We start from the raw sequence: 22505 nt of genomic DNA, 5'->3' as shown, positions 1-22505 counted from the left end.
GTTAGTCACCGGTGGAAAAGGTGTCCAGAAACCACTATTCTAATCACCGGTGGCGCGGTGTCGAAACCGGTTCCTCACAGATTACAAGTCGACAGGTCCAACGTATAATCTCCATTGGCGGGGCCAGAACAGAACAGAACAGATCATAGCCATGCTGAGAATACATATATATAAAGACAGATTTCATAAATTTCCCAATCATAGTTTACGGATTTCAGAGCATACAACATAATTTTTAAAAAAAATTAAACATGCTGACCCATTTTACAGAATACAAAACATTCATCAAAATTTAATCTATTTATCAAATAATTTGGAAATTACACTTGAAGTATTAAGTTACTTCTTCTCGCTTAATCCCTACTTCAGATAGGCGGATCAGGTTCACCTGTTTAAATTTAATTAATTCCTTGTTAATATCAGAACTTTGCAAAATCCAAAAATAATACTATTGGACACGGCCCCAACAGGGCCTAGAGTTGGCCCATAATGGGCATGGCCCGATAGGGCCCATATTGGGCACGGTCCAATGGGCCCACATAGACCCAGCTAAATAGAGCCCCCATGGTTGGCTTCTAATTGGTTCATTTATGCAATAAAATATATTGCAGGGACTAATACTTAATTTCAGGGTACTATTCTATAAAGCTTGAGTGGACTAAATAAATATAGTTGGGGACCATTATATAATAAATCTTTTCTATAGGGATCAAATACAAATTACAGAAGACCCTTTTGTGAAATAATATACTGCCAAGGGCTTAACTGCAAAATTTCATTTATTGGCCAAATGGGTTCGGGTTTCGGGTTCGGGTTCCGGGCTCGGATCTGAACTGGGCCCAAGTTGGGCCCACAAGGGTACTGCCCAACTGGGCCCAACCGGACTGGGCCCAAGTTGGGCCTGCAGCGGACTAAGCCCAAGTTGGGCCTGCAGTGGACTGGGCCCAGCGGCCCATCAAAGTGCTCACGGCCCACAATGGGCCTTCTTCCTTCCCGATCTCCCCAAAGAGGAAACTGCTCAAACACATGAAGGTTATCCAAATGTATCGGTGTTTAAGTGAAAATCATAATATTAATAGCTAGCACTACTCAAATCAAGAATGAAAGAGAAATTTGAAAAAGAATTCCAACAACAAACTTTCCCCAACATTCGCTTAATCATTGCTTTCTTCCATTCTATCTTTTCTCACCAACCAGTCAATGCTGTCAATGCTTAATATACCAAAAAGTTACTGTCCAAGAACTCAGAATCCTCAACTCAAAACTCTTTAAAGACATCAAGAGTACCCAGATTTTACATCAGTTAAGTCAAATTGTTATTACAAACAGATGATATACCAAAGTAGAGGCATCATGAAGTTTCATCAAATGCAATATCGCTTTCAGTTTCAGCATGTACCTCATGTATCTCATTTTCATGTGCCACAAAGCATGGATTTGCAATATGATACTGCTCTTCTTCTACACATGTTGTATCAGATTTGTTAGTGCATTCATATTTGACTTCAAGCATATTCCATATTTCCTTAGCAGTTGTGCAAAAGGATATGCAATTAAGTTCACTATCATCTAATGCACAATATAAAATATTCATTGCTTTTGCATTTTGCTGAGCCATTTTCTTATTATGATTAGTGTTTGTGTGTGGACCATTGACTATGATACTCCATAAATCATAATCATGTGCTTGAATAAAAATGCGCATGCGTGCTTTCCAATGTGTGTAGTTTATGCCATTAATGTCACGCCCCAAATCCGGATCATGACACGGCCGTGCTATTGCAATCTTATGCACACAATAACACGAAGCCATTTAAAATTTCATAATAAAAATAAATAGTTTCATTTACTAGTGTCATAACATTATTAATGAAGTTGGAACAGTACAAAGCTTCTAAAATTAATTATTAAATAACATTTTTAGTTACCCCAACCCTGAATAACACCAAGCTCCCTGCTCCTAGTAGTCTTATTCATCTGTAGAAAAAAGTAGATAAAAAGGTATGAGCTACACAGCTCAGTAAGTAACCAGGTACTATCTTATTTGATCAAGTAAAATTATGCCAATGCAGTGATTAAAAAGCCAACAGTTGTGGTAAAATAAAACATTTTATAGATGATATACACAAATCAGGTCATAAAGCAATGCATGATCCATCCATGAAAGTTCATAACCATGATAATGCAAGTCATATAGAAATATTGCCATTTATCCATACTTTATAAAACATACTCTCAGACGGATGTGCTGCTATGGTCACTATAATCCCGTGACAGGGCCTGTTAATCTTAGTCGACTAATTCTGTTATTCGTTACCAACTTTAACCCGTTGGCAGAGGGCCTGTTATTCTTTGGATGCTAGCTCCAGAGTGTCGACTGACCTCTATTTCTAGAGGTGGTCATAGCTATCTGAGAGTTCATAAATTATATTCTTTTTCTTTCATAAATCATAATCATCATAAATAGGTTGGAAAATGATAAATGGCATCATATAATTTAAAATGCATAAACATGTCTCAAATATCATTTTTTATGTAGTCTAACATAATCATAATTTCATAACTCATACACCATCAAATATTCATGAAGAATGCTCTTTAATCAAATTCATGAATCACATGCAATCATATACTTGATCGTAATTTTTGAGAAAAATATATCATAATCAATACATTTTCATAATTGTATATAAACAGTAATTTAAAAAACTTTAAGATCAGTGCCAAGGTTACTTACATTGATTCGCTCACGAATCCTTAAGTACAGTTGGGCAACTCCACTGTACCTATTAATATCATATAAAATCAATTATTTGCTATTCTCAACTTTACTATTTATTTTATTTTATTTTATTTTATTTTTATTTATTTATTATTATTATTTCTTTTCTTTTCTTTTCTTTTCTTTTCTTTTTTCTTTCCTTTCTCTTTTTTTCTATTTTCTTTTCTTTTCTTTTCTTTTTCTTTCCTTTTTCCTTCTTTTTCTTTTTCTTTCCTTTTCTTTTCTTCTCTTCCTGTTTCTTCCCGAAGCTTCTCCCTTGCTTTCTTCTTTCTTTTTCTTCTCCTCCTCTTCTCTTCTCCCGACTCCTTCCTCTCTTCTCCATTCTTCTCCCACGAAGGAAGGAGGGCGAGGTCTGCAGGAGGTGAACCATGGCCGGCGGCGTCCATGGCGATCGGCCCTCTCCTTCCCGCGGAGGAGACGCGCACGGGAGAAGAAGAAAAGCCGCGGCGGTTGGTCTTCTCCTTCTTCCCTTTTTCTTCTTCTCTTCTTTTCCTTTCACGATTCATTAGATCTCCCCTCTTTTCCCGCGAAGCAAAGGGGGAAGACCTCCATGCCGGATCGCTTGGGAGGTGATCGGCCGAAGCCGACGAAGCCCGCGACCGGCCAGCAGCGCCCGCAGGACGGCTGTGGCCGAGCCTGCGACCGCTTCCCGCGATGGATCTGCCGTCGAAGACCACAGGTAAAGCCCTTCCCCTTCCCTTCCTCTTCTTCTTCTTCTTTTTCTTCTTCTTCTTTTCTTTTCTTTTCTTTCTTTTTTTTTTGTAATTGATCTATCCTCCCATGTGGATCGGGAGGAGGAAATGCAGGAAAGAAAACGAGGTGGTCAGGGGCTTACCTGGCTTCGGGGATGAACTATGACGCTCCTCTCCGGCGGCATCAACGTGGGTTCAGAAAACCCTATCGCTGAGGAAGGACGTTCGAAGCTTTTATAGCCCCCGAAGAGTTAGAGGCCGCAACGGCCAATAGGTCTGGCCCACTGGTCTAGCTGTATGCGGGCCGGTTAATGAACTGGGCTCTCACAATTAAATAGTGGAGGTTTATCAATTAATTGTCCCTCTCCTAGAAAACTATCTATTTGAGTTGTCATGATCTTTGTCTCTTTGATCGTTAGATTAACAATCAATATTAGAGCACGAGGCTCTGATACCACTTGTTGCCCAAGGTGCCTACCCAAGAGGAGGGGTGAATTGGGTTTTCTATCTTTTAAAATGAGCTACAATGTAGAAGATACATATCTCAAATTATAAATTTTGAAAGCCTTCTTGAAAATTCTTATGAAATTCAGAATATGACCTAGTATAAAAGTTTAAACTCCATATAAAATGCTTATATCTTTGCATTTTTGTAATTTTCATTATATGCTTCAAAGATTGCATCATGCTGGAGAATAATTTACTATGATTCTTAGATAAAAACTACAGCCTAAGAAAAATAGAATTAATTTTGATACCTTGATTGTTTACTCCGATACGCATCTGAAACATATCATTTTTTGTCATATAAGTGTGCTGAAATTGGTCTAAATGATGTGTTTTTCAATGATCTTGATTGCGAACAAATGTTTCTAAATATATGATGTTATTTTGATATTAAAAAGATTTATCGTGCTTCATATATACATTGCTGAAAAACTATGATTAAGAAATTAATATTTTGAATATACACTCCTGCATAATTAAATGCTTCTATCATTAAAAAGAAAAGCTATTCTTAAGAAGAGAGTTAATGATCCTAAAGCTTAAAATATTTCAACTCACTCCAATAATTCTAATAGGAAAGAAAATGTAATTACTTTTGAAAGAAATTTGAGCTTCAAAAGAATTATTTTCTGATTAATATTCCATACATATTCAAAAAAATTAAGAGGAAACATAATTTGCTCCTGAAAGATTAAAAAGAGTGATTGCTATATATCTTGAAAAATTTTGGATCACTCTACATTCTTGATATTATAGAATTTCAGTTTTATTCACGCTTCACATTAAAATCTGAAATTCATAAAAGAAAAGAGAGTTTGAAGAAAAATACATCTTTTGAGGGGGAGCTTTAAATACTCAATTTTTTTATTGAAAATTATCTTCAAACTCTAAACTCTCAAATGGAATGATTAATTAAGGGGGAGAAAGAAAATTTCAGAGAAAGAGATCATATAGAACTTAATCGTGTAAATTCACAACTAAAGATGAGAGAAAGAATACTAAATGTAAAGTTGTATTAAACTTTGTGCTTCATTGAATATCTTTTGAAAGTTGTATTTCCAACTATATTCAACGGTAAATCATTTGTTTCTGAAAATTAATTGAAAATGACTCCAATTGTCTTAGTATCAAAAATTTATCTTGGAATCTACTTATGAGTTCTTATTGGGTTGCACTTTGGTATTTCAATCCTGAACCAATTTATTTTAATTGATTTTGATGCTATATCTTTAAAGGAGTAAAAGAAAGTCTTTAAAAGAGCTCTAAAAGAACTTTCAAAACTTTGGATTTTATATATGCTCTAAGATGTATCATAAATTGCATGAAATTCATGTTTTGATATTTGTGCCCCAATTATTTTTTTAAGTTATTAAGAATTAATTATTTAACATGATCTTATGTTTTTCGAGTATATAAGTTTTGATCTTTATCTGTTTTTATACTATCCTCTGAAAATTAATTAGATTGCTCTCATATTGCTATATACTTAATATAATAAAAAAAAATTATGAAAAACTTTCATATGCTATTAAAGATCTTCTAAAAAAAAAAAGAGGTTGGATTTTCATTCGTGCTTTCATTGAATATCATTCTCGATACTCCTTGAAATAACTTAAAAAAAAATTCTATTTACACTTAATTTAACAACTATCTTTGGAATCTATATTTAGAGATTTTTCTGGCTCACATCTTAAATGTCTCATTTTTAAAGCCAAACTTTTCATCCTTGATTTTGATGCGATCCAATCATAATTTTAAAACTATATTAATTGGCTCTGACCTATACTCATTATCTTGCCTTAACAATATTGTCTTGAGTCACATAATTCATATTCTTGCAATAATTTGGCATGCAATGAATGAAATATTATCTTGTGCTTAATATTTCATTATTTTGCAATCTTTTTTATGTTGTCAAAAAGGGAAAAAAATATCTGAGTATATGCTCATAATGAAGCATGTTCATTATGATTAGTGTCTTCTAGATTTTGTATTTGTTTTGGCCAGTATCTACTCTTTATTATTGTCTGCATTTCTTCTCTAGAATATTATACTTTTGGCAAAGATGATGAAATACATTTTTTCTTTACTCATGATCTTTGTGTCATTACAATACTATCCATTGCTATTCATTCTTTTTGATGATGACAAAAAGGGGGAGAAAGTATAAGAGAGAAACTAGAAGCAAATTCTATAAGAAAGATAATTCTATAAACAAAGACTGTATAAGAAAAAAAATATAAAAGGTATATATTGTATACTTACGGGGGAGACATGTATTATACACTTAAGGGGGAGACATTTGACAAAGAGAAAATCTGAATCTGGCACATAATCATAGAGATTTTTCTTGCCTCGATACATAGCTTGAAACTCTTGCTTTAAGGGGGAGCAAAGCTAAAATTCATTGGGCATTCTACTTGGATAAGATAGGGGGAGCTTTTGGTTCATTGATACATTCTCTAAATTGGACTATTTGAAACTTTTACACCAAAAGCATTTCCTATACATTAAACCTTACTTCTCACATGAATATCAATTTGCTTATACTCAATGTTTTGTAATCATCAAAAAGGGAGAGATTGAGGATCCTAGTGTTATTTTGATGCTTACAAAGCCATTGAGGCCATATGGAAGTGCTAATGCTATTAACTCAATTAATCCAGTACATAAGTGAGTAAGGAAGAAATATTCGATACATCATTGATAAATGACACATCCTCGATACATTCACGATACATTAAGAATAAATGGTCAAAACCACTCTCAAGAATTGATAACGAGATATAATTTGTAATAGAGAATGGTAGAAAGCTCAAGAATCCATTTTGGCAAAGTTTCACGTTAAAAATACCTAAAAGGGCAATTCGGTAATTTCTACTATTAAGGGTATGAAACTCTATTGTGCCATACATCGTAATTTGCTTGGAATATCATATTGTTGTTTCAATGTGCATAATTAACCTTCAAAGTGCAGAAAAACATGGTTAGAGTCGACCCCAATTAGTTTGGAGTTGACCCCGATACATTGGCACACCTTGGAACGAAGTGGCACGCCTTTGGAACACTTGGCACAGAGTAGGAGTCGACCCTAGAAGAGATGGGATCGACCCTGACACGTTTTAGAAATATTCTGGCACATTCTAGCACTTATGGCACGGATGAACAGTACTTGGATCGACCCAAGTGAAAGTTGAGTCGACCCCATCTTCAAGCCTCAAGAAAACAAGTCTCTGGAATCCCTGAGAGGGTCGACCCCAATGGAACTTGAGTCGACCCAACCTTGAGTCGACCCCAAAAAGAGTTGAGTCGACCCTAGTGAAAAACGGCTGAAATATAAGGTTCTGTGTTTCCTGAGAGGGCCGACCCCAATGTAGCATTAGTCGACCCTAGTTAAAGTTGGGTCGACCCCAGTGAAAGTTGAGTCGACCCCAAGTCTGATGAACAGTGGTTTGAGTCGACCCCAGGAAAGTTTGGATCGACCCAAGCACGGGCAGAAGCATAACGGCTAGTTGTGCAGAAGTGCTTTTTGGACTCCCAACGGCTATAAACGGCTAGTTTCTTCAATCCAACGGTCAGGAAGGACTATTTGGAGGTTGGAGAAGTATTTAAGAGGGAGTATTCATCAGAGGAAGCAAGCTTTGGAAAATCATCAAGTCCATTCAAGAGAAAACCCTTGCTTCATTCAATTACTTCATTCAAGAGCCAAAAGAAAGTGGTTGAGCAGATTCCAAGAGACATTAAGAGCTCCACCAATCCTTGAAGAGTGAAGCAATCTTGACAAAGAAGAGAAGAGCCTTATTAAAGCGATAACTATATTCTAAACTCTTTTTTGTAGCTTATAATTGTTTTATTTACTCATTTAGGAGCTTTAAATCCTTGTTCTTTATTCTTGTTGTAAGGTTTGTTGGTGAGCCCGCAAAACCAACATTATAGTTTTGTTGGTGAGCCCGTAAAACCAACGATATAGGTTTGTTGGTGAGCCCGTAAAACCAACGGTATAGGTTTGTTGGTGCGCCCGTAAAACCAATGGTGTAGGTTGTTGGTGATCCCGAAAAACCAAATTGTAAAGGTTTTGGATTGTGATCCCGGAAAATAATCCAGCTGTAATCCGAGGGATTATAATGAATTCCCAAGAAAATGCTTGGGGAGTGGACGTAGGTGCTTGAGGTGTACCGAACCACTATACATTGTCTTGTTTATGTTGTGCTTGTTCTTGTATTTATTCTTGCTTTATATTTGATTCTTGCTCTAGGATAAGTTCACACAACTTAAGAAAGCTTCCACCGCACTTAACTAAGAAAACATTTAAAACACCAAAAATTCAGAAAAACCCAATTCACCCTCCCTCTTGGGTTGTCACCTTGGGCAACACGAACTAAACTTGAAGGACTAAAAGGATAATTAACTCAAATAAAACAATAAAATGTCAAATAAACTAATATGAAACTAACAAAATGGAAATTTATAATAGAAGGCATCCAAAACCATTATATTGGTTGTCATTTTAATTTGGTGCTATTCCGTAGTCCAAGGTATAATAAAAAATTAATGTACAATTACTTCTATTGTAAGTAAAACAAACTTAAGATATCAAAATGGGGAGCTACCATTCCTTTCTTTTCCCGTTAGTCCTACATTTTGTGTGCATAAAATGAAACAGGAATGGTCCCTTATTTTCCAGTCTCCAATTCCCATTCCAACTCTTTGATTCAGGTAACCCTTTTGACATATGAATGTTAATTATAACAAGAGAACATGCCAATGTCTCCATCGTTTGAATTATAACCAGAACCTAATAACCCGATCCAAACCATTTTGACGCTTGAGTCATGTTGAACACTAATCAGCGGTCAAACCATGTTTCTAACTTAAAATAACCTAGCCCCCTTCAACACCTTGTTGTCTTGTAAAATTACGGATTACAGAGGCCACCCACCGTTCTCTATGATGCCTCTCCATTCCAATATTGCCTCCATTGCCTCTAATGCCTCGCCGCCGCCGCCCTCTCATCAACCTTGCTTCAATTTTTCTTACAATGGAGCCTATTATGCCTCTTGTCGTGCCTCATCTTCACCAAGTTCTTCTCCTTTCCATGGCATGGTATGCTCTAGCGTTTACCACAATAAAGTGATGGCTACAACAAGATCTCTAGGTGTGGCCTCCTCATCAGGCTACCACGAGACACGAGTATAGAAGAGATGGAGATTAAACTTCTCCAGCATCAACCACCGTGGTGATGGTTGAAGGAAAATATAAGATCTGGTGAGAAATGGAAATGGTGCCCATAAGATGAAAGAGATCGAAGAGTTATTTTTCCTTTTATTTTACCTCTTCATTTGTTAACATATGCAAATCATTCCATGTGACTTAAGCGGTTCACACATTGAAGCATCCTAGCATAGTAGTTCGCATAGGTTTTCCATATCTTTGGATTTTACATCCACCTAATAGTTCGACATGAATGGGTGGCGAGTCAATTCTAACATCAAGATCCTCAAAAAAACAATACAATGTTTCAGTTTCACAAACAGGTCGGGACAACCTATGATCCAACCTAGTCCACACTTAGGCATGATTGAACCCAATCATGGTCTGTCGTACCGGTCCGGGCCAGTACGTACCGGTCCGGCCTGAGACCGGTACCGAATCAGCGTGGAATCCGGTACCGGTAGTTTATTGTTGAAGAACAGGTACGAGACAGGTTCGGACCGATACGCCACCGGTTCGGACCGGTACGCCACCGGTGCGGGACCGGTACGCCACCGGTACGGGACCGGTACGCCACTGGTACGCCGACCGGTACCGGTACGGCGGACCTTGAACCCAATATTTTGATCAGATTTGAAAAATGGCTTTTTCAATTATCAGTTTGGCTATGGGTTGCTCCTTTTCTCTAATCCTAGCCATATTTAAAATAGGTCAAAAATTGGATGAACTAGCCTGACCGGGCATGGTCCAATCCTACTCAAGCTAAAGAACCATGACTTCAAAACACCTAACGTTTCTATCATGTATCATCTTGCCATGTCTTGGGACTTTAAAATACCTAACCTTTCTATCACATCCCGTTGCCATGTATTGGTTTGGACTTTGGAGTTTAGATATTGAGGCTATATTATTTATAGGTTGATGGCTCAGTTATGCTTGAACTGCATCCTTGTTAACAACACTAGTGGAAGCATTTCACACCAACATCCTTTCTTAGTTCTATCCACTGGTTATCCCATCACTATTAATTTTCCTTCTAAATAGAATGAATAGTGTGCTCTTCTTTTATCTTGCATCGAAGCTGAACCTGAATACCATATGTTGGGTTTGGGTCATGCATGACTTGCCCCAATATGAATGACCAGATGGGTCACAAAAAAATTTCCAAGAACCTGACCAAACCCAACCCTATTAGCCAAGGGGTTTAGTATAGGTCTAAAATTTTGACGTGAAAGGAACCAAGTCAAGTCTGGTTACTCTGGAGGCATTGACTCCAACATTTAATAAGATAAATTTGTTGCAGAACCAAAAAAAAAAAGATAAAAACTAAAGAAGGCAATGCAGAGTAAACATTAGAACAAGCTAGATAAGGCTATCAATATTATCATTACGATTATAAAGAATTAAATTTTTAGTCAACGAGCAATTTTACAAATTCTTAAGAAAAATAAATGAAAGATTTTAAAGCACAAATGCAACAAGACGAAAAAGGGAAAACGCAATCACTTGAAATCTGAATATTTTACTGGGCAAGGAGATAAGCTGATAACACTTCCAGGTACAAAATAGCATACCGTCTAAAACGCAAAAAAGAGAAAAAAATGATAACAATGACAGCACTATGATCATTGGATAGAAAAGAGCAAGGTTCATCGTACTGATCGGTACCGTACTGTATTGGTACCAAAATGGTACATAGTCTCGAACCAAACTGGTACGAACCAACACTATAATAGGATGGTATGGGGTCTGGAAGCGAGACAGCGAACCTTAATCAAGAGAGCAAAACATACAAAAAATTACAATATAAATTAATATGCACCTGAGTAACCTGAGTAGAAATTTCCTGCTTATTAACAGAAAGGAGCTCATTTTCACCCATAACATTCACCAAAGTTTTTGTTCTAGAAGGACCTGTTCTTTCTTGTTTTCTGTGTAACCAACACCACACTGAAAAAGCAGAAACTAAGAGAAAATACAAAATTGCTAATGAAACATCCAAACATTTGACCTGCCAGCAACAAAAGATAAATGTGTTAAATCAGAAAGGACAACAGATGAGACAATCCTAAAATGAATCACAAATTACAGAATTTTTACTGGAAAAAAAAAATCATAACATTTATTATATATGAAAAAAATAAGGTAGAGAGATGTAAACTTACAAATGGTTTTACAAACAAAATCCCAAGAATACCTATTGTTTCAGATGTCAACTGTGTAAAGTTAATTGTCCCAACCGTTTGTTAGTGTTACTGAATAAAATGTAGACTTGTCACTCCAAAACTATCAAATTTATATATTATTTAGATAAAGGCATTCAAGTAGACAGCATAACAATTCTACTGTTTCAGGCTCAAAATGGGAGGTGGATTTACCCTTGACTAGTTTCCTCGTTGGACTGCACCAATATATCATCCATGTAGCATCATTGTTGACAAAAGACCTAGTTATATCCTTGTTAGTTAGAGATCCATTAAATTGTTGAAATCAACTGTAAGATTCAGTGGTAACTGAATCACGTCCAAAATTTGAGGAAAGATAGTCAGATGCTTGCACAATGTTGCAGGACTCACATTTAGGGGCAAATTCACTCTCATCTATATACACAATTACAATGGTAACAAGCCCCTATGCATTGTTTCTGACGACAATAGAAATAGAAATAACTTATGGCATACATAATTGGGTATAAAATTATCTTTGACTCTACTGCTCAAATTAACATCAGATCAATGAGCAAGGATTTGCTAACAAAATCTTTAGAATGCATGGCAGTATGGGTCTTCTTGAAAAACATAGGAGATGAGTAAAAGGTACAAGGATAAAATTAGTGGCAAAATGCAGCAATCAACCTAAATATGTTTTGTCCACTTATGTAAAACTAGATTATCCACAGTATGGATTGCAATAATGGAGCTAACGACATAAGAGAGAAGAATTGCTAAGGCAACACTCATTTGCAAGAGATGACAAACAAATCACCATCTCCACGCAGCAGCATAAGTTAGCGAACAATACACTGCCTAAGCACTACAGTGGAGATGCCATGTCTAGCTTCTTGCTCTTCCAATAGATAAGAATCTCTAGAGAAATGATATAGAAGCTCATGGTGGAATGTCAATCAACAAGATTACCTGAAGATCAGCATCAGAGTAAGCATGAAGCACCAAAGCCGATCTGGTAACAAAGCAGACAGATTAACTAAGTTGTCGGTCATCATGTAACTTTCAGATCAAAACAAATATTGACCTTAACACATCAGGATAAATTGAATCTTATTGTAAATTGGATGATCCTCAAATCCAAGGTTTGCCGAACCAGGCCGAACTGGGCAAACAAATATTGACCTTAACACATCAAGATAAATTGAATCTTATAGTAAACTATATGAACCTCAAATCCAAGGTTGGTTGAACCAGGCCGAACCGGTAGGGGACCAAGTTGATTCACCTATTTTTTTCGAAGCTGGCTCCAAACTAGCCGGAACCGGTCCCAAACCGATAGGAACACCCCGGACCGGTCCCGAATTAATAGGAACTAGTCGGAACAAGCTGGAACCAATCGTGAACCGCAAAAACTCAGTCCGAGCCGGCCAACTCCGTGCAGAACCGGTGCGAACCAGAACTGTTTCCGAACCTGCCTTCCTCCCCTCTTTCTTTTGTTTTAAACGAACCCTATTCGCGAAGTTTCTCAAGCCTTTCCAAACTATTCAAAGACCCCCTTCCCCATAGTGAAAAACACGCTGATTCAATACCATTGAAAGAAGATCCAACCCTAAATAAGATATGCTTCTTCTCTCCTATCTCATTTTTTTATTTTCTTGGACGTCAAAAAATACCTTGAAATTTGCAAAATACGGAGAGATCATGCCAAAATTTTTGGTTTTGGCCTAATTTTATGATATGTTGTAGATCTATAGATGATCTATAAAATCACATAAAAATTTTTAATTTTTAAATTACACATAATTTTAAAAATTAAAAATATATTTTTTTTATTTTAAAATAAAATAGTAAATAATAAAATAAAATTCAAAAAAAATATAAAATCAGAAGCATATTTTGGGGCATGCAAACTATTCTCTAGCTAAATTTGTTGTGCATTTATTTAAGTTTTGATGTGATCATTTAGATAGGAGTCTAAGCCTAAATTTTAAGAAAAATTAAGAAATAAGTAGCCTTTGATGCATACCCATGGGCCTAGAACAATATATGTAGCATCCATAATAGGGTTCTATATGGATCTGAGATCAAATTAATTTTTAAAAAATTTAGATTCAAAAGTTATTTTTTTAATTAAAAATAATTAAAAATATATAAAAATTAAATAGTACATAATACATATTTCAAAAGTATTTTTTGAAGTAAAAAACATATTTTTCTGAATTTATGGTATTTAAACATATTTTTTTAATTTAAAAATTATTATAAATAAATATAAAAAATTAGCACTATGTATTAGATAAATTAAATGCATTTTCTAAGGTAAAAAATATTATCTTAATCGTAACAAAAATTTGCTATTTTTAAATAATTGATAAACTGATATACCTAATAAACCTGCAGGAATGGAACCATAAAGAAAAAAACTACAATGCTGCTTGGTTAGAGGGATAGGCTGATGTACCTCCTGACTATGCTAATGATCCAGATATGTACGAGAGACATCTCCACTCGACGAAAATTTAAATATCAGTATGTATATTGTAATTTAAATATATATAATTGATTATATTATTTTATATTTTCTAGCTTAGTAATTGATTTTGGAAAATGTCATGCTTTTTGTCGCATGCAACATCTCATTAATTATTTTATATTTTGTATAATTTTAAAACAACAAAATGCATCATTTAGGTTCTACCGGATCATAGAAACATCAAATTATACTTAAAATCATTGAAAAAGTTGAAAAATAATCAAACTTTATTAACTTAAAAAAAATAGATGTTGATTACCAATTAATCAAATTTAAAAAACTTAAAAAAAGAATTTTGGGTACCACGTATTGGTATGGTACCGAACTAGTACCGTAATGACCGGCCCGCCAACCGGTACGGATTCCGATACTAGTTCGGCAGACCTTGCCCAAATCATATCGTGAGTTAGGTTTCCAGCATCAAAAATGTATAACACTATTAGTATTTTCATGTCCTAAAATCATATGGTTGTCTTGGCTCCTAAATCCAATTATTCACAATTTGAGTGAACATTCGTATAATGTAATAAATGATAGCAAAAGAATCTTTAGTATAAACTTTCAAGCAATTTGAAAAGACATTTGGTCAATCAAAGAATGATAAAAAATAAGATCTAGAATTGTATAGACTGAAACTTATACCAATAGTTCAATTATAACTTTAATAAGAACAAGGTTTGCCAAACCGGAACAAAACGGGTCGAGCCGCCCCGGTAGGGGACCGGGTCAGTTCACCTTTTTTTTTTGGAATCGATCGCGAACCGGCCGGAACCTGTCGCGAACCGCACGGACTCGATCCAAACTAGCCAGTTCTATGCGGAACTGGTGCGAACCAAATGGTTGGCACCAAGTCGGACCGGTTCTGAACCAACCCCCCTCCCCTCTCTCTTCCTTCTGGTTTAAAGGTAGGAAGGCCCGAGAAGCTACCTATTCGAATAACCCCCTTCCCCACGGTGAAAGACACGTTGATTCAGCATGATTGAAGAAGGATCCAACCGTAAATAAGGTATGCTTCCTCTTCCCTATCTCATTTTTTCTTTTTTTAAATACCAAAATATATCTTAAAATTTGCAAAATAAGAAGAGATCATACTAAAATTTTTGATTTTGGCTTAATTTTATGTATGTTGTAAATCTATGGATGATCTACACGATCACATAAAAATTTTTAATTGTAGGATTATATATAATTTTTAAAAATTAAATAATTTTTGGATTCAAAAATAAAAAAATAAAATAAAATTCAAAAAAAATAGATGTATCAAATTCCGAGTTGTATATTGGATCCTGCTACGTAGCCACATGCAGCTTATAACCCATACAAATATGGATATAAATATGGTGTATTTGAGACATCGTCTAGATGCTACCCTACGCAGCCTAGAGCATTTTACGAGTCAGATTTTCCTACCAACATATTTGGATGAGCTCCTCTACAGTCGTATTATCGGCCAGAGGACACCTCAGAGCTAAAACTTCAGCGAGAGAACCGAAAGTGCTTATAACCTAGAGTACGTTCCTTATAGGATGAACATACAAAACTACAATGCAGCTTAGTTAGAGGGATGGGCTAAGGTGCCTCTTAACTATGCTAACGATCCGAATATCTACGAGAGGCATCATCACTCGATGAGATTTTAGATATCGGTATGTTTATTGTATTTTATATATATATAATTAATTATATTATTTTATATTTTTTACCTCACTAGTTGATTTTAGAATATTTCATATTGCTTCTTGTAACATACAATATTTTACTAATCATTTTATATTTTGTATTACTTTAAAACAACAAAATGCATCATTAAGTTATACCAGGATCATAGCAACATCATAAAATATCAAATTATACTTAAAATCATTGTAAAAGTTGAAAAAATCAATTACCAATTAATCAAACTAGAAAACATTTAAAAAAATTGGTATGCCAGTTCCGGCCCGCCGATCGATCGGTAGTCCAAGGATTGCCGAACCAGGCCGAACCGGATCAAACCGGGCCGTACGGCTTGGTTCAAGCCGAATCGAGCCAACCCGGTCCCATACCGAGTTTGTTCGTTATAGGAAAATAGTTCCAACCCCATAGGGGTCGAAACCTCAATAATTCCAGCCGAAACCGGTAATTTTTAGCCGGTTCCGTCCGGTTCGACTCAGACTCGGTGGCTACTATCCTACGTACCTCAGAGCATCCCACAGGCCGGATTTTGCTACCGGCATAGTCGGATGGTCCCCTCTACAGCCGTATTATCAACTAAGAACAGCTCTCAGAGCTAGAGCTTTAGCGAGAGATCCGAAAGTGCTTATAACTCGACACGCATTCCTTATGAGATGAACATATAAGACTCCAATATCGCTTGGACAGAGGGATGGGTTGATGTGCTTTCTGATTATGCTGATGATTCGGATATCTACGAGAGGTATCGCCACTCGACTCGATTTTAAATATCATTATGTATGTCTGTTGGACTTTAAAAGTATGTAATTTGATTGTATCTTGGTTTGAAGATATTTTATGTTGTTCATTTTATGATTTATATCATTTTAAAGCAATAAGATGCATCATCTAGCTTAAACTGGAATCCTAGAAACATCAGAAAGCATCAAAAAAATATCAAATTAGACTTAAATTCATAAAAGATCGAAAAGAGAGAACTCCAAAAACAAAAATTAGGGTGCCGGTGCGTGAACCGGCACCAACTAGTTCGGTACCGGTTTGGTCCAAACCGATACCGATCTGTATCGGTCAAGCGTGAACCGACACTAACCAGTTCAATACCGGTACGGTTCAGTCTGAACTGGTACCAAACTGTATCGGGAGCTGACCGGTACAGCACTCGGTACCGGTTCGGCGATCCTTGACCGATACGGATCCCGGTTCGATCAAGAAACAAAGTTAGCTTTGAAGTAGCACTAGATTTGGATCTTAGTTAACAAATGAATTGGGGATATAACTGGTATATTGGAATGAATGTTTAAGTTATGACTTAAAGCATAAGTGATAATTCAACCTGCAATAGAAATGAGACTAGGATTTGACTCGGTCTATAATCAGATAAGAATTGAAATAAATCAACCTACAGTTATTGAGATTGTTGAAATAGAAAATCAAGACATGTATTTTTGGACATCCAAAGTAAGTGATTTGGAAGATTAACTTTTTCTTTAAGTTTCATGAAGAAGTGGATCTAAGTCTTTAGTAAGGAATTTGTTGCACTAAGAGCTACAAAAAAAGATTGGGCCAAAAAATATTACCTCATGTTCACGAAACAAGGTATGATCCTAGACAAGAAGGTCAACATTATGATAAGATCTAGTCATGGTTGAGGTTGTGATTTGACATCTTACATAGGCACACACATCCAGCTTCACAATGAATTGGATATATGTCAGAAACTTGGATACTAATGAAGTTCCTTCGTTGCAGCTTTCAGCGATTGGTCAACAGTTGGACTCTTCCAACAATGAGTTTTCACTCTCCAATTTGACACTAGAAATTGGTCGAGGATGTAAGTGTTGAATCAACTTTGGAAAAATGTTATTTTTCTTATACCCTTAGGTCAACTGGGAAGTTTGGACAAGAAACAAATATGCTGAAAGACATTCATGTTTAAACAAACAATAGGTAAAGGTATAAATAAAAATAATTCTGTTAATATAGTATCTTTGACGGATCATTCTATAAGAGATCTAGGCACACCACTATTAGGCGTAAATATAGGAATTAGAAAAATTCTATTTTATTTAGGCTAATTTTATTTTATTTGAAAAGAAGAGAATTTTATTTTTATTGGGAACTCTATTTTTATTAAGACTAGAGTTTTCTGAGGACTTCAATATTTTATTTCTACATGGACTCTTACTAGGATTTTGGGTCTATAAATACCCACTAATATGTAATTAAGAACCCAAGTTCTGTATTATTGAGATTTGAGAATATTGAGTTGCCCCTACCTCTGATTCTTCTTCTCCTTCTTCCTCCCTTTTCTTCCCTCCCGTTCTTCCCTTTTCTTCCCTCTCCTGCTTCCATCCTACATCAATCTTAAGTATTCACATATCTTCTTTTTTTCTTTCCTCTTACTGAGTCAGACACTTGACTATACATCTAAATATGATTCTCATGTCTGCACCATGTAATATTGACACTTAGGACAAAGGCTCCATGTGTGGCTGTTCTTAGGGATTCTAGTCCATTCCCATGTATTGCATGAGGATTGTAATATATCTAGAGCAAGATTCAGAAATCAAGATTAATTGAAGGATCAAGATCACAATTGAGGCAAAGATAAAGAGGTAGAAAGGTATTGAGATCAATACAAAACTTGGATAAGAAGTGCAACCAAGGTGAGGGCCCCCTTTTTTTTGGGGGGGGGGGGGGGCGGGGAGGGGGCGCCAAAGGGAGGGATGGGGAATACAAATAGAACCAATTTCCTTCCTTACTAATAAGATCTCGCTATATTTCAAAAGGTCTTCCCTTTTTACAAGAAAGATGATAATAAGATTAATTAATCCATGCATTATTGTAATTCACGATATGCATGTATACACTACTTTGCAAGGTTTGCCGTACCGTGCCGAACCGGACGATACAGGACATACCATACAGTACCGGTTCGGTGTCAATACATAGTACGGAGGCATACCGACACTCCGTACGCTGAACCATCCCCATACCGTAACATACCGACAACAATAATGTGGCATGGTAGGAGGCTCGGTACTGAGACGGTATATCTTGCTACTTTGCCTATTATACTATGCACAAATGATAGTTCTACATTATCCCAGTGACTTAAAGAAACAGATGTCATCATATACAAAACTTGGATAACAAGTGCAACCAAGGTGAGCCCCCCCCCCCCCCCCCCGCCCTTTTTTTATTGGTTTGGGGGGGGGGGGCGCCAAGGTGGGGGATGGGGTATACAAATGGGACCAATTTCCTTCCCTAATAATAAGATCCCGCTATATTTCAAAAGGTCTTCCATTTTTACAAGAAGAAAAATGATAATAAGATTAATTAATCCACGCATTATTTCAATTCACGATATGCATTATTTCAGTTCACGATATGCATGTATATACTACTTTGCAAGATTCGCCATAACGTACCGAACCGGATGATATGGAGCATCATACCATACAATACCAGTTCGGTACCAATACATAGTATGGGAGCGTACCGACACTCCATATGTTGAACCATCTACGTATCGTAACATACTGATACAGCAATAGTGTGGCACAGTAGGAGGCCCGGTACTGAGACGGTGTACCTTACTACTTTGCCTATTATCCTTTGCACAGAATGATAGTTCCACATTATCCCAATGACCTAAGGAAACAAATGTCATCAGATTTTATCACATCAAAAAGCAACAGAGGAAAGATAAGTTATACCTTCAAAGAACCAATTCTAATAGCACAGGCTTGTTTCTTATGAGGAGCAGGTGAAGCAGAATCAAAGCATACAGAAGATGAAGGACAATCACCACATGAACAGCCAAGAGAAGGGTCACCACATGAATAAACTGTAACATTCATAGGCTTCATCCTGACTGAATCATTAAGATTTGTTCGAAAGGCTATTGCATATGGTGAACAAGGTTCATTGGGATTTGCTTGATGACCAATAAATGCAAGCCACTCTGGAAAAGCAATCAGAAGCATAAGGTTAAACCAACCATAAATAGAAGCAAGATTGACAATTCCGCCAGTTGAACATAACAAAGAAGCTAGTGAAGATAACAACTTCCCAGGTTTAGAAATTGTTTATCCAGCTAAATGTAAGGGCATAAATCAAGATACCAATGCAATGATGGCATGACTTGAGATCAAAGTTATAACACAGCACCGTAAATAGCACATGCTGATACAATAAAATAATGCAGGACCAAGAGAGAACATCCGAAGAGAATAGGTACAAGGGAAATCTTCAACAACTTACTGGTTCAACTCAACAATGAGAACAGTAATATGATCATTTTTACGTTATGTAAGCATTAGCAATAATTGATAGACAATTTAAACCAACATGTTCAAAAGTTAAAAAATTTATTTCCCTCATTAAATTATGTCGCTGTCATATGAAAAATATCCCTAGGCCAAAGGGCATCCATACTTTTTCTTCTCTTACTCTGCTTAGTTCATTCGGCATGATAGACAAGGCAATTACAAAGATAGATGAACTTTAGGTCCCACTTGCAACCATGCATGAGTTAGACATAAAACCTTGGCACTTCTCACCTTTGTAATTTTGAGCACCTGCACCAACAAAATCCATTGCACGAGTGTTCATAGTCTCAAATTTCACATCCTTGCATGAATTAAATAACTCCTCAACATACTGACTAGTTACATAAAAATCTATGCCATCAACGGTCAAACTGTCATTGACCTGCAACTACATAAGAATGCAATTTAAAAGTATATATATGACTGTACATCGTAGGCAGTTATTTATAATTTAATCATAATCCAATATTTATTCCATATATAAATGCCATTCACTTCAAAAAGAAGCGGGTGAGGGGAGGATGAGGGGAGGAAAAACAGTGCGAACCCAATCTTTAACATCATGAACTGGAACAATAAATTATCACAAAGAACAATCAGATGTTAACTATTAAGTAGTTTATCTACTAGGAAGCCATAACCTTAAATCCTTGTCTACAAATAAACTATGGGTATAAAGAAAAAGGACCTTCATCACAGAAGTCACGTTGATGAAGAGGCTTTGATTTGGAGAGCAAGAGAGCTCGCAGAAAAGATTTAAAAAGTTCCTCAAGCATGCTGGGCATCCCACAAGAAAAGGAATTGCCTGCAAAAGATATCACATGAAAAATAAGTGGGTATTACACAAAAAATAACAGCAAAAAGAAAAAAGAGGATCAAAGTATTCAAAAACAACAAAAGACAACTATATAAGTAATATAAGCAATGGACGGAACTTGCAATTAAGCAGTAACCCCAAATTAGTTCAAACCGAAAGGTTGCGGATAATCCTAGGTGATGGACTAAAATCAACCCAACAATATTTATCCTCTGAGAAGTCGAATTCTTATCCTACCAAACTGGAACATGACACCAATTTTGATAAAAATTCAGTTCAAGCATGTTTCTGTCAATATCAGAACTGATTATTTTGAATGAAGCTATGACTTCAAATAAATCCACTTTTTTCTATAACAATAAAGACAGAAGGAGAGGTAGAATGTGCACCAATTGTGATTTATTCTTACCTGCAAAACTTATTTGGTTATCATCCATAGTTCAAATATTTTAACACAATGCTTATATCTGCCTTTTTTTGTATTTAAGAACTCTGAATACAAATACATACTGCAAAGCATAGACAACTCAAAGAAATCACACCAACTGATCAAACAAGGGAAGAAGAATATATCAATTGAAGAGGACCGGGAAGTATGCTAGCAGACAATATTCAACATTGAGAAATTGACTTCTCATTTCAGATATATGTTGTCATTGCTAAACTAATAGACTTTAAGAGAACAAATATAAAACTATAATACACGAAGGCAATACTCCAGCCGGTTGGTCTTTGAACTTCGGTAGATGTAACTGTGCTCTTACCAAGGTCAGCGAAACAGATACTGAGCACCGTACTAGTTCTCCGATGGCACTAGGCGGTACGGGACCGCGTCATGCCGTGTCAGAGGGAGAGAGGAGGCAGGCGGACGATGGAGGAGGCCGGTGAAGGGCCGGTGGAGGCAACGGTCGGTTCCCCTATTTCGTTCCCGCCACCCTCCGCCGGCCTCTGCCAGCGTCTGCCCGCCTCCCTCCCTCTCCATCTCCCTCCCTCCCCCGCTCGCACTCTCTTTTCTTCTCCTTCTTCGGTACCGGCAACGATTTTCGTTTTCGTTGCCGGAACTGTACCGGTGAGTCGCCGGTACGGCTCGAAGCTACCGGAACCGTCCGATTCAGGACGATTTCACGAACTCTGCTTCTTAGAATCAGTACCAAAATATGTAATTGGAGGATTTAGTTGGAGATAATTTAATGTAGCCGTGGGCTGAGCTAACCCACCAAAAAAAATCAAAGTGTATATACAAAAAGGTTGTTCATTTTTTTTTTCCATTCCCTGTTGTCTACCTATTATGTTTCCTTGTGATACATATGATCTTGGGTTTTCTGCATATATACCCTCCAAAATATATAAAAATGTATGAATACCCTCGTAAAATTTCTATTTGCATGTATACCCTCATCAAATATTTATTTTGCATGTATACCCTTCTTTTACTTTCTTTTTTATATATGTACCTATACCATCTAACGCCGTTAAAAATTAAATGATTTAAAATTAAAATAACTAAAATACCCTTATGGGTATACATGCAAAAAGAAAACTTCATATGGATAGACATGCAAATAGCAACTTTGCGAGGGTATTCATGCAATTACGCATATTTAGGAGGGTATACACTTCAAAAAAATCTAATCAAAAATAATCAAAATCCAATAAAGATAATCGTTAATAAAAAAGATAACAAAATAAAATTAAATCATGTTAATATCAACTCTTACAGAATAAATCATGTTACTTTTACGAAATTCTCGTCTCAAAAACAAACAACTCAACATTTACAAATCACT

The 22505-nt window shown here is 36.2% G+C and overlaps 1 protein-coding gene across 1 annotated transcript in view; it reads right to left on the bottom strand.

The window, feature by feature from the left end:
• LOC113463358 overlaps positions 1 to 22505 on the bottom strand; it is a 45478-nt gene that overhangs the window by 16347 nt on the left and 6626 nt on the right. Inside the window, exons 5-8 of the mRNA XM_039121689.1 lie at positions 20590 to 20706; positions 20133 to 20150; positions 19287 to 19534; positions 11015 to 11203 (exon numbers count right to left, since the gene is read on the bottom strand). Coding sequence (XP_038977617.1) covers positions 11015 to 11203; positions 19287 to 19534; positions 20133 to 20150; positions 20590 to 20706 — 572 coding nt within the window. The remainder of the gene's footprint in view (positions 1 to 11014; positions 11204 to 19286; positions 19535 to 20132; positions 20151 to 20589; positions 20707 to 22505) is intronic.

This window comes from Phoenix dactylifera, unplaced genomic scaffold (assembly GCF_009389715.1).
Source record: "Phoenix dactylifera cultivar Barhee BC4 unplaced genomic scaffold, palm_55x_up_171113_PBpolish2nd_filt_p 001186F, whole genome shotgun sequence".
Lineage (NCBI taxonomy): Eukaryota > Viridiplantae > Streptophyta > Magnoliopsida > Arecales > Arecaceae > Phoenix > Phoenix dactylifera.
This window is presented reverse-complemented; position numbering and strand designations above follow the sequence as displayed.